This window comes from Bufo bufo, chromosome 3 (assembly GCF_905171765.1).
Source record: "Bufo bufo chromosome 3, aBufBuf1.1, whole genome shotgun sequence".
Lineage (NCBI taxonomy): Eukaryota > Metazoa > Chordata > Amphibia > Anura > Bufonidae > Bufo > Bufo bufo.
Genome location: NC_053391.1, coordinates 644,196,616 through 644,212,422, shown reverse-complemented (window position 1 = coordinate 644,212,422; position 15,807 = coordinate 644,196,616). Strand labels below are relative to the sequence as shown.

General features: G+C 46.6%; 1 protein-coding gene across 1 annotated transcript in view; it reads left to right on the top strand.

Moving 5' to 3' along the window:
• The first annotated feature begins 6,515 nt into the window (after positions 1 to 6,515).
• Positions 6,516 to 15,807, top strand: part of IFT88 (intraflagellar transport 88) — a 74,447-nt gene continuing 65,155 nt past the window's right edge. Inside the window, 2 exon segments of the mRNA XM_040426221.1 lie at positions 6,516 to 6,632; positions 8,975 to 9,067. Coding sequence (XP_040282155.1) covers positions 8,981 to 9,067 — 87 coding nt within the window. The 5' untranslated portion in view covers positions 6,516 to 6,632; positions 8,975 to 8,980.

The window sequence follows — 15,807 nt, the reverse complement described above, 5'->3', positions numbered from 1 at the left end:
CTATATATACGAGGGAGTCATGGTTTGGGCTTTGTATATGGGGTGTCTGTATATACAAGGGAGGCCTGGTTCCGGGTCTGTATATGGGGTGTCTGTATATACAAGGGTTGCCTGATTTGGGGTATCTACAGTCAGGTCCATAAATATTAGGACATCGACACAATTCTAACATTTTTGGCTCTATACACCACCACAATGGATTTGAAATGAAACGAACAAGATGTGCTATAACTGCAGACTGTCAACTTTAATTTGAGGGTATTTACATCCAAATCAGGTGAACGGTGTAGGAATTACAACAGTTTGCATATGTGCCTCCCAGTTGTTAAGGAACCAAAAGTAATGGAACAGAATAATAATCATAAATCAAACTTTCACTTTTAAATACTTGGTTGCAAATCCTTTGCAGTCAATTACTGCCTGAAGTCTGGAACGCATAGACATCACCAGACACTGGGTTTCATCCCTGGTGATGCTCTGCCAGGCCTCTACTGCAACTGTCTCCAGTTCCTGCTTGTTCTTGGGGCATTTTCCCTTCAGTTTTGTCTTCAGCAAGTGAAATGCATGCTCAATCGAATTCAGGTCCGGTGATTGACTTGGCCATTGCATAACATTACACTTCTTTCCCTTAAAAAACTCTTTGCTTGCTTTTGCAGTATGCTTTGGGTCATTGTCCATCTGCACTGTGAAGCGCCGTCCAATGAGTTCTGAAGCATTTGGCTGAATATGAGTAGATAATATTGCCCGAAACACTTCAGAATTCATCCTGCTGCTTTTGTCAGCAGTCACATCATCAATAAATACAAGAGAACCAGTTCCATTAGCAGCCATACATGTCCACGTCATGACACTACCACCACCATGCTTCACTGATGGGGTGGTATGCTTAGGATCATGAGCAGTTCCTTTCCTTCTCCATACTCTTCTCTTCCCATCACTCTGGTACAAGTTGATCTTGGTCTCATCTGTCCATAGGATGTTGTTCCAGAACTGTGAAGGCTTTATTAGATGTCGTTTGGCAAACTCTAATCTGGCCTTCCTGTTTCTGAGGCTCACCAATGGTTTACCTCTTGTGGTGAACCCTCTGTATTCACTCTGGTGAAGTCTTCTCTTGATTGTTGACTTTGACACACATACACCTACCTCCTGGAGAGTGTTCTTGATCTGGCCAACTGTTGTGAAGGGTGTTTTCTTCACCAGGGAAAGAATTCTTCGGTCATCCACCACAGTTGTTTTCTGTGGTCTTCTGGGTCTTTTGGTGTTGCTGAGCTCACCGATGCGTTCCTTCTTTTTAAGAATGCTCCAAATAGTTGTTTTGGCCACGCCTAATGTTTTTGCTATCTCTCTGATGGGTTTGTTTTGTTTTTTTTCCAGCCTAATGATGGTTGCTTCACTGGTAGTGACAGCTCTGTGGATCTCATCTTGAGAGTTGACAGCAACAGATTCCAAATGCAAATAGGACACTTGAAATGAACTCTGGACTTTTTATCTGCTCATTGTAATTGGGATAATGAGGGAATAACACACACCTGGCCATGGAACAGCTGAGAAGCCAATTGTCCCATTACTTTTGGTCCCTTAACAAGTGGGAGGCACATATGCAAACTGTTGTAATTCCTACACCGTTCACCTGATTTGGATGTAAATTAAAGCAGACAGTCTACAGTTAAAGCACATCTTGTTTGCTTCATTTCAAATCCATTGTGGTGGTGTATAGAGCCAAAAATGTTAGAATTGTGTTGCTGTCCCAATATTTATGGACCTGACTGTACGTGAGGCCTGGTTTGGACTCTGTATATGGGGGTGTCTGTATATATACGAGGGAGGCATGGTTTGGGCTCTGTATATGGGGTGTCTGTATATACAAAGGAGTCATGGTTTGGGCTCTGTATATGGAGTGTCTGTATATACAAGGGAGGCTTGGTTTGCAGTCTGCATATATACAAGGGAGACCTGGTTTGGGGACTGTATATGGCGGTGTCTGTATATACACTGAACAAAAATATAAATGAAACACTTTTGGTTTTCCTCCCATTTTACATGAGCTGAACTCAAAGATCTGAAACATTTTCTACATACACAAAAGACCCATTACTCTCAAATATTGTTCACAAATCTGTCTAAGGCTCCATTCACACGTCCGCAATTCCGATCCGCATTTTGCGGAACGGAATTGCCGACCCCCAGATCCGGAAATGCTTCCGGGTCCGCAAGTCCGATCCCGAAAAAATAGCCACTGATGAAGGGGACACTTTAACCCCGAAACGCGTCTGGTCTGACCCCCCAAATTCAAGCATATGCGAGTGCACCGCATCGACTGAAGAAAGGAACAATCTTGAGCCGACTCGTCACGCACAGCCGATCTGAAACATCCATCTGAAAGGTTGGGATACTCCATTAGGACTCAAACAAGCGGGACCTCGTGCAGTGATTCGACTGCGAACAGGTGACTTACAGCATCTACCGCGAGCCCTACCCGACTGCACAAAAACCAGGATTGAGTTTCGTTAGACGGCAGAGGTTTCTCCTTACGGTGAGAACCCTCCATCACCGGTAAGACTGTTCCTTTATGTCCTTTTGTCCAACTGTCGGATTAACTTTAGACCATAAGCGGGACGCCGCTGGCCTAATGACTGAATGAACCAAACTACCGCACCATTGTGAATAGACTACATACCACCACTTGTTGGTACCTTTGGTACATTTGGACATTTTTGCTAACCTTCAGGAGAAATGAATTTCTATTTATAACGTTACCGGGACATTATTCCTTTTAGATTGCATTTATCTTATTACTTTTATCACCTCTATATGTCATTACTACAGCAATTCGCCAACTTAATGTTATTTTGGCGCTTGTAACCTATATGTTCCATATTCGTTCTGCTTGCGCAGGGATTGGAGTGAGGCTGCTCAATTGCCGGCAGTGACTGTTGCGGCTCCACTCCGGCCACTGGGACGCAGAATTGATATTTTGTATGTTACCTAATATTGTGTCAGTGATTTTACATTCTAAATTATCGCAAGTACCTTTAATAAACTTTTAATAACTTATACAACTAACTATTAAATACCAATTACCAATATCCTAGGTGTGCCCAGTTATCTCTTTTTTACATTTTCTATTAAGTGTCGGCGATGTGCGGTCCGCAAAATGTGGAACGCACATTGCCGGTGGGGGGGGGGGGGGGGGGGGGGGGCAGAAAACCAGTCCGTATCTGGTGTGGCCACCATTTGCCTCACGCATTGCAAAACATCCTTGTCACATAGAGTTGATCAGGTTGTTGATTGTGGCCTGTGGAATGTTGGTCCACTCCTCTTCGATAGCTGTGCGAATATTGGCAGGAACTGGAACACGCTGTCGTATATGCCGATCCAGAGCATCCCAAACAATGGGTGACATGTCCAGTGAGTATGCTGGCCATGCAAGAACTGGGATGTTTTCAGCTTCCAGGAATTGTGTACAGATCCTTGCAATATGGGGCCGTGCAATATCATGCTGCAACATGATGTGATGGTCGTGGATGAACAGCACAACAATGGCCTCAGGATCTCATCACGGTATCTCTGTGTATTCAAAATGCCATCAATAAAATGCACCTGTGTTCGTTGTCCATAACATACGCCTGCCCATACCAGAACCCCACCGCCATCATGGGCCACCCGATCCACAACGTTGACGTCAGAAAACCGCTCACCCACACAACGCCACACATGCTGTCTGCCATCTGCCCTGAACAGTGAAAACTGGGACTCATCCGTGAACAGAACGCCTCCAACATGCCAGACGCCATCAAATGTGAGCATTTGCCCACTCAAGTCGGTTACGACGACGAACTGCAGTCATGTCCAGACCCCGATGAGGACGACGAGCATGCAGATGAGCTTCCCTGAGACGGTTTCTGACAGTTTGTGCAGAAATTCTTTGGTTATGCAAACCGATTGCTGCTACAGCTGTCCGGGTGGCTGGTCTCAGACGATCATGGAGGTGAACATGCTGGATGTGGAGGTCCTGGGCTGGTGTGGTTACATGTGGTCTGCGGTTTTGAGGCCGGTTGGATGTACTGCCAAATTCTCTGAAACGCCTTTGGAGACGACGTAGAGAAATGAACATTCATTGCACGGGCAACAGCTCTGATAGACATTCCTGCAGTCAGCATGCTAATTGCACGCTCCCTCAAACATTGCGACATCTGTGGCATTGTGTTGTGTGATCAAATTGCACATTTCAGAGTGGGCTTTTATTGTGGGCAGTTGTCACGGCCATGCCCATGACCGTGACTCCTTACCGCATGCGGTTGCCTGCGGTTTTGTATGGGCGTTCAACCACGGGTGAGGGCCGCTTGTCTGTGGCCTCACTTGTGGTTGCCGCGGGCAACCAGTGTTTTTAGCAGCAGAGCAGCCTGTGCGTTGCTAGGCAGCTTGCTGCCTTGGCATGCGGTCACACCTAGCAACCTTCTGTTAGGTGTGTGTGTTGTGTGCACCGTGTGTTATGTCAGTGTGTGCACTTTCCCCTTTAAGTTGTGTTTTCCCTTCCCTGGTGTTGGAAGGGTTAATCTCCTTCCTAGTGTGTGCACTGGGTGTGTCCGTTTGTGGGTGTGGCTGCCTGGGCTATATAGCCTCAGTTGAGACAGACTTCTGAGGGGTACTCCAGCCTTGTAAGCTGGAGGAACTCTCCTGGTCATTTCCATCTGCCAGTGTGGGCCACCCTTGTGATCATAAATTGTTATACTCTATGTTATGTTATGATCAGTTGATTTGTTCCTGTGTATATTTGTGCAGCTATGGATCTGGGTTCCTGTGTGTGGTTGTGTGTTTGCTGGGTTCATTGAATCTTGTCTGGACTTCAGCTTGCCTGCACAGGGATCCAGTCAGCAAGGCTGTGGCAGGTAAGTGGATCTAGTTCACATTACCTGCCATATCCATAGTACTGTTTGTGTTCCCCCATTTTCCCAACAGCTTGGCCAGTGAGACTCCTGCTCCTCCGCGTCTAGGAGGAGTAGGTCGTCTTACCCTGACTCCTAGCGCAGGGATCTGCGGAGGGTAAGATAGGGCTCCGAGGTTCCTGCGCATGGGCCCTCCTACCTTTAAGGTCGGCCCATGCAGTTAGGAGTAAGGGTCAGGGTAGGGACGCTCTTAGGAGGTGACCTGCTCCCTATCCTGTTCTCCTGGCCGAGTAGGCCATAACATGACCTGGCGGTACACGGCTGAGGATTTCCCCCATCCTCAGCCGTGACAGCAGTCTAAGGCACACCTGTGCAATATTCATGCTGTCTAATCAGCACCTTGATATGCCACACCTGTGAGGTGGGATGGATTATCTCGGCAAAGGAGAAGTGCTCACTAACACAGATTTAGACAGATTAGTGAACAATATTTGAGAGTAATGGGTCTTTTGTGTATTTAGAAAATGTTTCAGATCTTTGACTTCAGCTCATGCAAAATGGGAGCAAAACCAAAAGTGTTTATATTTTTGTTCAGTGTAAATACGTGAGGTCTGGTTTGGGGTCTGTATATACAAGGGCAGCCTGGTATGGGGTCTGTATATATATGAGGCATGATTTGGGGTCTGTATATATATGAGGCATGATTTGGGGTCTGTATATACAAGGGAGGCCTGATTTGGGGTCTGTATATGAGATATCTGTATATACAAGGGAGGCCTGGTTCGGGCTCTGTATATAGAGGTGTCTGTATATATGTACGAGGGAGGCATGGTTTAGGCTCTGTATATGGGGTGTCTGAATATACAAGGGAAGCCTGGTAGGGGGTCTTTATTTTTGGGTGTCTGTATATATACGAGGGAGTCATGGTTTGGGGTCTGTATATGAGGGTGTCTGTGTATATATACGTGAGGTCTTGTTTGGGGTCTGTATATATATACGTGAGGCATGATTTGGGGTCTGTATATACAAGGGAGGCCTGGTTCGGGGTCTGTATATAGGAGGGGGGGGGGTGTCCGTATATACAAGGGAGGCCAGGTCTGTATATGGGGCCAGGGTGTATTGTTTAGTGCCTGCAGGGCAGGGGTCTCTAGTGGGGTCCGGCATGTGTAGCCATTTTGCGGTCTGCTGAAGGTGTCTGTACTATTTGTGATCTAAATGCCTCAGATTGGGGCTACTCTTTCCCATCATAGAATCTCCAGGCAGTCCCTTCTCAGAACTGGTAGCTGTACTGCCGTCTATACGCTGAGGAAGTAGCAGAGTGGCCGGGCTCATGTCACTGCTTCACAAACCACTGCGCTAGTGCGCCCCGCAAAACGTTATACATAAATATTAAACGTTACGCCCAAAAAAGGCGGGAAATACGAGAAGAACTCCTCTACCTGAAGCAGCCAACCACCTACTCGCGACACTATGGCACTGCCCACCTCTACCACGTGCTTCCATTCGTCCCCGCCTCCTCTCCTTTCATTGGTTGTCTCACGCTGCTTCCCGGTTGCCAAGCAACTCGAGCAGCGTTAGCAGAGTCTTGAGAGAAGAATCACGTGAGGCTGTTCTCACCAATCAGGGGTAGGGAGCGCGGTGCAGGTTGGGAATAATTCCCTTGGAGCTTTCGGTTGGCATCAACAAATCTGAAGTCGTGCGTGCGGTATCGGGTGCGGATTCTGACGCGGCTTTACGTTCTTACAGGTAATAGGGAGACCGGCAGTGAGCAGGCGAGCTGGGGCTGCGCAGCGGTTGTCGGACCAGCAGGTGTGGATGACAGGCCTTGCTGGGTCTTGTAGTCCTGTCCTGCAGCACTTGGTTCGGGGGGGGGGGCTATTATTATTTCTCGTGCAGTCCTGGCTCCTGATGCTGTTCAGTCATGTATCTCTGCTGGATCCCTCCATTGTAAATCTCTGGGGCGGTATTTGAGGCACAGTCATGGGGATTTACCAAGGGACGCAGCCAGTGGTCCCTGTATAGGACTGCAGCAGTCATATATACCTATCCATTCCTACAAGCTACTCACATCCATAAAAAGGGAATCTGTCAGCAGTTTTGTACCTATGACACTGGCTGACCTGTTACATGTTTGTTTGGCAGCTAAAGACATCGGTGTTGGTCCCATGTTCATATGTGCCTGCCTTACTGAGAAAAATGATGCTTTAATATATGCAAATAAGCCTCTAGGAGCAACGGGGGGAGGCGTTACTATTACACCTAGAGCCTCTGCTCTCTCTGCAACGGCCACATCCTACCTAGTGCATTTTCATTGACCTTAGGAAAAGTCAGGGCCAGGTGTGATGATGTTTTCACTGCCAGATCCTGTCAATCAAAGTGGAGAGGGCGGGACAGTTGCAGAGAGAGCAGAGCCTCTAGGTGTAATGGCAACGCCCCCGTTGCTCCCAGAGACTCATTTGCATATATTAAAGTATCATTTTACCCTGCCATACCGGCACATAGGAACACGGGACCAACACAGATGTCTTCAGCTGCCAAGTGCACATGTAACAGGTCAGCCAGTGTCATAGGAACAAAACTGCTGACAGATGCCCTTTAATGATTAATGGAGTATATATACAATCCTGTGCAAATGTTTTAGGCAGGTGTGGAAAAATGCTGTAAAGTAAGACTGCTTTCAAAACTAGACGTGTTAAAGAGGACCCTCCGTGGGTCCGGACTTGATTAAGTAAGTAGCAGGACCTGTAGGACATACATGGGGGATGTCCCTGCACTTGCTGTTATTTCCGGCCCCCATTACCTTGTCCCGCGCTGTATGCTGATCACTAGCATCGGAGCACCCGGGAAGAGACATCAGCTTTTCTCCCTGGGTGTCTCCTTCTCTCTGGCTGTAGCGCTGTTAATCAAGTCTGGACCCATGAAGGGTCAATGGTTTATTTTTATCAATTAAGGCTACATGCACACAACAGGGAAAAAACGGACATGGGAGGTATATTTTCTTATTTACAGCCATCATACGTCTGTTTTAAGACCAATGGTCGTTTATGGGGTTATTCACACGGCAGTTAAAAACGAACGTCAAAAAAATAGAAAATGTTCTATCCGTTTGTTTCCTGACAGACTCCCCCCCCCCCCCCCCATACAATTGAATGGGTCCATTTTTTACGTCCATTTTTCAGAAGGGCATCAGTGAAATAAACGTCCGTTAAAAATGCCTGTTTTTAACGGAGGTTTTCTTTTTCACTGTCATGTTCATGTAGCCTTACAAAATGCAAAGTGAAGTTTAAATCCAATCCATATTTGCTGTGATCACCCTTTATCTTCAAAACCGCATCAGTTCTAGGTCCTTGCACATAGGGGGTCAAATCGAAGCCACTTTTTGGCGTATATTTGGCACACACCACGTACATCAGTTCTAACAAAAAGGCGGTGCGGCGTGAGCAGGCCGGCGCATTTCTCATTTTCTGTGCTAGTTTGTGGCGTAGTAAATGATCTAAATCTACGCCAGCAAGGGAGCTGGCATAGATTTAAAGGGGTTCTCTGCGCTTTTAATTGATGACCTTTCCTCTTGATAGGTCATCAAAATCAGACCGGCGCGGGTCCGACACCAGGCACCTCCGCCGATCAGGTGTATGAAGGAAAGGCGCCCGCAGTGCTCGCTGCTGCTATATCTATGGCAAGCAGGAAGAGAGACGGGAGACGGAACTGCGTACACCTTCACTTCATGCAGCGAGGTGCCGGGGGTCAGATGCCCGCCACTCTGTCATCGATTTACCTATCCTGAGGATAGGTCATCAATATTAAAAGCCCGGAAAACCACTCTGAGCTGTTTTCCTTCTTCTGTAAGACTCTCTGCTCCCTTGAGGACTGCTGGACAATCCCTTTAAGTGTTTCCAGTGTTCTTTTCCTCTGTTTAGAATCCACTCCTGACATCAGCCAAAAATAAAAAATGCCCGAAATTGCACAGTGTGAACAAGGCCTTAAAAAGGCAGGCGTCTTCAGCTTCAGTCATTAGTCATGGTTGACAAATGTTAGAAAATGTTTCTTGGTTTCCATCATGCATTTTACATTTCTTGTCTTGCGTCCAGCTCACAATGCGACACGTTCATCTGGCGACTGAGGAGGATGAAGAGGATTTATATTCTGGTTACAATGATTACAATCCCACCTATGACACTGAGGTTGGTCCTTACATGCTGTCTGTTCCCCTGTGATATTTTATAGATTTCTGATAGCAGTCAATTAATATTAATCTGTCTCTGTGACTGACAGAGGAGTTTACCCTCCTTATCTACTGGATATACAGTCGGTCCATAAATATTGGGACATTGACACAATTCTAACATTTTTGGCTCTATACACCACCACAATGGATTTGAAATGAAACGAACAAGATGTGCATTAACTGCAGACTGTCAGCTTTAATTTGAGGCTATTTACATCCAAATCAGGTGAACGGTGCAGGAATTACAACAGTTTGCATATGTGCCTCCCACTTGTTAAAGAGGACCTTTCATTACAATAAAAAATCTAAACTAAGCGTACAGACATGGAGAGCGGCGCCCAGGGATCTCCCTGCACTTACTATTATCCCTGGGCGCCGCTCCGTTCTCCCGGTATAGGCTCCGGTATCTTCAGATTTTCTGCTCAACTGGGAGGAGCCTGCCGGCGTCTCCTTCTCCCAGGCTGAAGTGCTGTCCAATCGCAGCGCTCAGCTCATAGCCTGGGAGGTCTGTATGCTTAGTTTAGATTTTTTATTGTAATGAAAGGTCCTCTTTAAGGAACCAAAAGTAACGGGACAGAATAATAATCATAAATCAAACTTTCACTTTTTAATACTTGGTTGCAAATCCTTTGAAGTCAATTACAGCCTGAAGTCTGGAACGCATAGACATCCCCAGACGCTGGGTTTCATCCCTGGTGATGCTCTGCCAGGCCTCTACTGCAACTGTCTTCAGTTCCTGCTTGTTCTTGGGGCATTTTCCCTTCAGTTTTGTCTTCAGCAAGTGAAATGCATGCTCAATCGGATTCAGGTCAAGTGATTGACTTGGCCATTGCATAACATTCCACTTTTTTCCCTTAAAAAACTCTTTGGTTGCTTTTGCAGTATGCTTTGGGTCATTGTCCATCTGCACTGTGAAGCGCTGTCCAATGAGTTCTGAAGCATTTGGCTGAATGAGAAGATAATATTGCCCGAAACACTTCAGAATTCATCCTGCTGCTTTCGTCAGCAGTCACATCATCAATAAATACAAGAGAACCAGTTCCATTGGCAGCCATACATGCCCACGCCATGACACTACCACCACCATGCTTCACTGATGAGGTGGTATGCTTAGGATCATGAGCAGTTCTTTTCCTTCTCCATACTCTTCTCTTCCCATCACTCTAGTACAAGTTGATCTTGGTCTCATCTGTCCATAGGATGTTGTTCCAGATCTGTGAAGGCTTTTTTAGATGTTGTTTGGCAAACTCTAATCTGGCCTTCCTGTTTTTGAGGCTCACCAATGGTTTACATCTTGTGGTGAACCCTCTGTATTCACTCTGGTGAAGTCTTCTCTTGATTGTTGACTTTGACACACATACACCTACCTCCTGGAGAGTGTTCTTGATCTGGCCAACTGTTGTGAAGGGTGTTTTCTTCACCAGGGAAAGAATTCTTCGGTCATCCACCACAGTTGTTTTCCGTGGTCTTCCGGGTCTTCCGGTGTTGCTGAGCTCACCGGTGCGTTCCTTCTTTTTAAGAATGTTCCAAACAGTTGTTTTGGCCACGCTTACTGTTTTTGCTATCTCTCTGATGGGTTTGTTGTGTTTTTTCAGCCTAATGATGGCTTGCTTCACTGATAGTAACAGCTCTGTGGATCTCATCTTGAGAGTTGACAGCAACAGATTCCAAATGCAAATAGCACACTGGAAATGAACTCTGGACCTTTTATCTGCTCATTGTAATTGGGATAATGAGGGAATAACACACACCTGGCCATGGAACAGCCGAGAAACCAATTGTCCCATTACTTTTGGCACATTAACAAGTGGGAGGCACATATGCAAACTGTTGTAATTCCTACACCGTTCACCTGATTTGGATGTAAATACCCTCAAATTAAAGCTGACAGTCTGCAGTTAAAGCACATCTTGTTCGTTTCATTTCAAATCCATTGTGGTGGTGTATAGAGCCAAAAATGTTAGAATTGTGTCGCTGTCCCAATATTTATGGACCTGGCTGTATAAGCAAAATGTTATTGGTGGGTGTTCAACACTGCTTGCTAGTTCCTAATCCAAAAAACATTTATGCCAGCAGGAGCAACACTATCAAGTCAGGCGTAATGCCTGGTAGGGCTGCCCCATCTGATTACAACCATACCTTTATTCCTCTGATCTTTTCTGGCTTTGGGAGAAATCTGTGTTTTAAACAGTATGGTTTAGGGCTTAAGTTCTCTGAGGGTGGGCCAGTGCACCAGTGCAAGAATCCCCCCCACTTTACCAGATCTGTAAAGGGAAGATGACGTGCCTGCTTCTAGGCACTGGCTTCCCTCTCCCTCTTCTCCTCCCAGCCTGTGATTCTCCGTTGGGCTCCCTCTATGTAAACATCTGGTTTGACATCACTTCAGCCAATCACTGGCCGTGATGGAGACCGGATCTCTTTTTGTCATGTGACCATTTGTCACGAGGTAAGGTAAGTTTGCTAAAAGGCCCTCCAATTTTTGCGCAATCCCGTTAACTCCCCCTTCCGCTCTAGAGCATGGTCCTGTCAATCAGGTGGAAGGTGAAGTGTCTTGGAAAGCAGAGCCGCAGATCTAAGGGCTAGGGCCCGCCCTCAGTGTAATTAAGACTTAATTTGCATGTTGTTGAAAACACTGTTTTCTCTTAAAGGGGTTATCCAAGTGTTAGCAACCATACCCCCCCATCCCTCACAATTCCCAAACCCATGGTATATTTACCTGGTCCCTGCTGCCAATCTTTTCCCCGATCGCTTCTGGCCTACATGCAGATACTATTCGTCAATGGAGGGGTCACGTGACCGCTGCAGCCAATAGCCGGCCCCAGCGGTGACCTGCTCCCCTTGCATCACACGTGACACAACCATCATCTACACGCAGGAGAGATGTGGAGATGGTTGTAAGGTGATCTGGAAACCGGCGGCAGGACCAGGTAAGTATGGCCGACAGCACAGGTCCTGGCATTGTAGCAGGGTTGTTAAGTTTGGATAACCCCATTTAACTCGGCCCTATTTCACCTTAAGGACCAGGCCATTTTTTGCAAATCTGACCAGTGTCACTTTAAGTGCTGATAACTTTAAAACGCTTTGACTTATCCAAGCTATTCTGAGATTGTTTTTTCGTCACATATTGTACTTCATGACACTGGTAAAATGAAGTCCAAAAAATGTATTTTTATTTTTTTAAAAATACCAAATTTATCAAAAATTTGAAAAAAATTGCAAATTTCCAAGTTTTAATTTCTCTACTTCTATAATACATAGTAATACCTCCAAAAATGGTTATTACTTTACATTCCCCATATGTCTACTTCATGTTTGGATCATTTTGATATGATATTTTATTTTTTGGGGGATGTTACAAGGCTTAGAAGTTTAGAAGCAAATCTTTCTGCCTGCGCAGACCTTTAAAAATGTGAAAAAGATAAATACTGGATCCGTTTTTTCCGGATGACAACCGGAGAGACGGATCCGGTATTGCAATGCATTTGTGAGACCGATCCGTATCCGTCCACAAATAGTATCCGTTTGCATACAGATTGCTGGCGACGGAACTGCCTGCCGGAATCCAGCAACGCAAGTGTGAAAGCACCCTTAGGCTGCATTTCTCATCTGGTCCAATGGTTGATAAAGCCGTTTTACTAAATTAAAACCTATGAGCCCTCATTGTGCTATATTTCGATAACCACATCTCTTATGCTATGTTATAAATACTTCCGATGCTCTCAAAGGTTTGGCCACTATCCCTACAATCTAGTGCTATATCCTGCTATCGAAACCCCTACATTCTACCTCCGGAGCGCTCCCACTCCTAGTCTTCCACCTTATGTGTATTCTTAATGCTGCCACAATACTAACTGGAGATAGGTCCAGAGTGTACTACTATTTTCCAATCTAAGGAGGATCTCTCTTAATAATGTGTCTATTAGTGCTGTAGCTATCCCACATCGTTACCGATGCATATTCTCTATTAAACTTGATGTCAGGCTGAATATTCCTGATGTTACCAAGGTGCTATCTGGGGATACGTCAAAAAGGCACTACTATTTCCAAAATAGGCTCGGGGTAGGGTCTACCCTATTAGTGGATAATATACTGGTGCTATAGCGATACCGTGCCGTTAGCGCAGATTCAAGGTGCATGCTTTTTTGGACTAGATATTAGGTTATTTGTTCCTAATAATTACAGTGAGCTAACTAAAAATCGATTCAAGGTGTGCTGTCATATCTATATCTGAAAAACAAGAGGGTTTCCATCGATATTAGATCTTCTGTTATAGACCCTACCCCGAGTCTATTTTGGAAATAGTAGTGCCTTTTTGACGTATCCCCAGATAGCACCTTGGTAACATCAGGAATATTCAGCCTAACATCAAGCTTAATAGAGAATATGTATCGGTAACGATGTGGGATAGCTACAGCACTAATATACACGTTATTAAGGCCTCTTGCACACGGCTGTTGTCCGCAGTACACGGGCACCGGCCCGTGTGAACTATGCATCACGGATGCGGAATCATTTACTTGAATGGGTCCGCAATCACAGAGAGGCGGAATGGAAGCCCTACGGAGTGCTTCCGTAGTGGTTCTGTCCGTGCCTCCGCACCGCAAAAAAAACAAACCGATTTGATACATATGCAAATTACCCTGAGTAGAGTCCTGTAAGTGAGATGAGTCAGGGACAGGACTCCTCTCAGGTTAATTTGCATATGTATCAAATCGTTTTTTTTACACAATAAAAGCACACAGAGCTATGGGGACTGGGTATTGTGGATGTGCTAGCGGCCATCTAGCAACCCATGTCCTCAGCTCTATACCCAAAATCCCGGTGACAGGTTCCCTTTAACATGGCTGCTTAAGGAGGGAAAAAAGTTAGTCAGGAAAGTAATTACCGTAAGTGAAGTAAGTAAAACCGCCTCAAACTTGGGTAAATTAGAGTCCGGAGACTTGCAAACAGGCAAGTCTCTCATCAGCGATCCGCTGTAGGTGGTCGCAGGCATTCTACTGTGTGCCAGGTTGGTGAAATTGGAGGTAGTTGGACAGGCAGCTCCCAGTCGGGCAGGGATGGAGGGGTTATAGCCAGGCGGGAGCAAAAGTCCGATAGATGTTCTGGGTTCTTCAGCACTGTTACATTCCCATTTTTGCGGACCGACAGACTAACGAACGTGTGCGCCCCGTTGCCGTATTGCGGACCGCATTTGCGGATCTGCAATGCACGGGTGCCGTTCCGTGGGCATTCCGCATCACGGATGCGGACCCATTCACTTCAATGGGTCCGCAAATCCGGAGATGCGGAATGCTGCGGGACAGAAGCATGGAACGGAACCCTACGGGAGCACTACGGAGTGCTTCTCTGGGGTTTCGTCCCGTACTTCGTTCCTCAAAAAGATAGAACATGTTCTATCTTTTTGCGGAACGGACGGATCGCGGACCCATTAAAGTGAATGGGTCTGCGATCCGCTGAGGCTGCCCCGCGGACGGTGTTTGTGCATCGCGGCCTGCAATTTGCGAGCCGCAGCACGATCACGGGGCGCACACGTTCCTGTACAGGAGGCCTAAAGGGAAGCCCCATCTGTAAGGTATTTCTTTCTTGCGGAGGAGATCAAGCAGGGGTTTCAGCGTTCTCCTCTTTTGAAGAGTGATCCAAGACAAGTCCTGATATAGGGATATGTGAGCTTCCTGGTAGTCCATACGCGGTGTTGAACTTGCTTTAGCCATAATCTCCTCTTTTCAAGCGGAAGTCGTTCACGTAGCAAATAATGTCCCGTGGGCCCTTTTCCAGGGTCTTCTGACGAAGGGCTCTGTGAGCGCAGTCCATCAAGATAGGTTGAGCTAAGGGGCGGTTTAAGATGGTGTTGAAAATTGAGGTTGGCTAGCACATCTTCTTTCTCTTGTGTTTCTGGTACTCCCCGGACTCATATGTTATGGCGACGGCCTCTGTTATCTAAATCCTCCATGTGGTTTTGTAGATTGCAAAGTTGAAGAGTATGGGATGTTTGAGCTTGAAGGGAGCGAATCGCCGTTCTAGAGACGTTGTGGTCTTCTTCCAGTTGGTGAAGGCGGTGACCCACATTTTGTACATCTTGCCTGACCGCAGCTATTTCATCCTTTAAAGGCATCTTTTACTTCTGAGATGAGAGCTCTGAGGTCTTGCTTTATGGGATATTGTTGGATTTGATACTACCAATTAGGGGGAGGTGCCTTATGCGAGCTGGGACCATTGGAGTCCGAGGAGGAAGATGACCAGCGGTCTGAATGGGAGCTAGAGCGCAGGTCTCCAGAGACTCCTATCTATGTCCTGTAATAGTGGGAGTCCAGGGGCAGGGTGAGGGAGCCCATCTGGAGATATGGTGGACTTCCCGTGCCTCTGTGGCAGAGGAGGCAATTTCATGGCTGAGATGGCCGTGGGGAAGCTGTCCTGGGGTGAGAGTATGGCCAAAGGTTGCAATCTGTGGGCAGCCCTTTTGGCTGGGGCAGCAGTGAGTCCGTCAATACAGTAAGGTGAGAGTGGTGGGGTTGGTGGGGTGGTAGCTGCCTGTGCTTCCCAGAGGGAGCTTCCTCTATTAGCCGACCTGTGTGCGGACTGACAGGCCTCAGGGCGGACAGTTGGTCTGCGCTGCCTTCTGTGTCTTCTCCCCCTGAGGCATGGTGCGCCGCCGCAGCTTCACACTGTGAGGCGGTATGTGGGTCAGTCAGCAAGGAG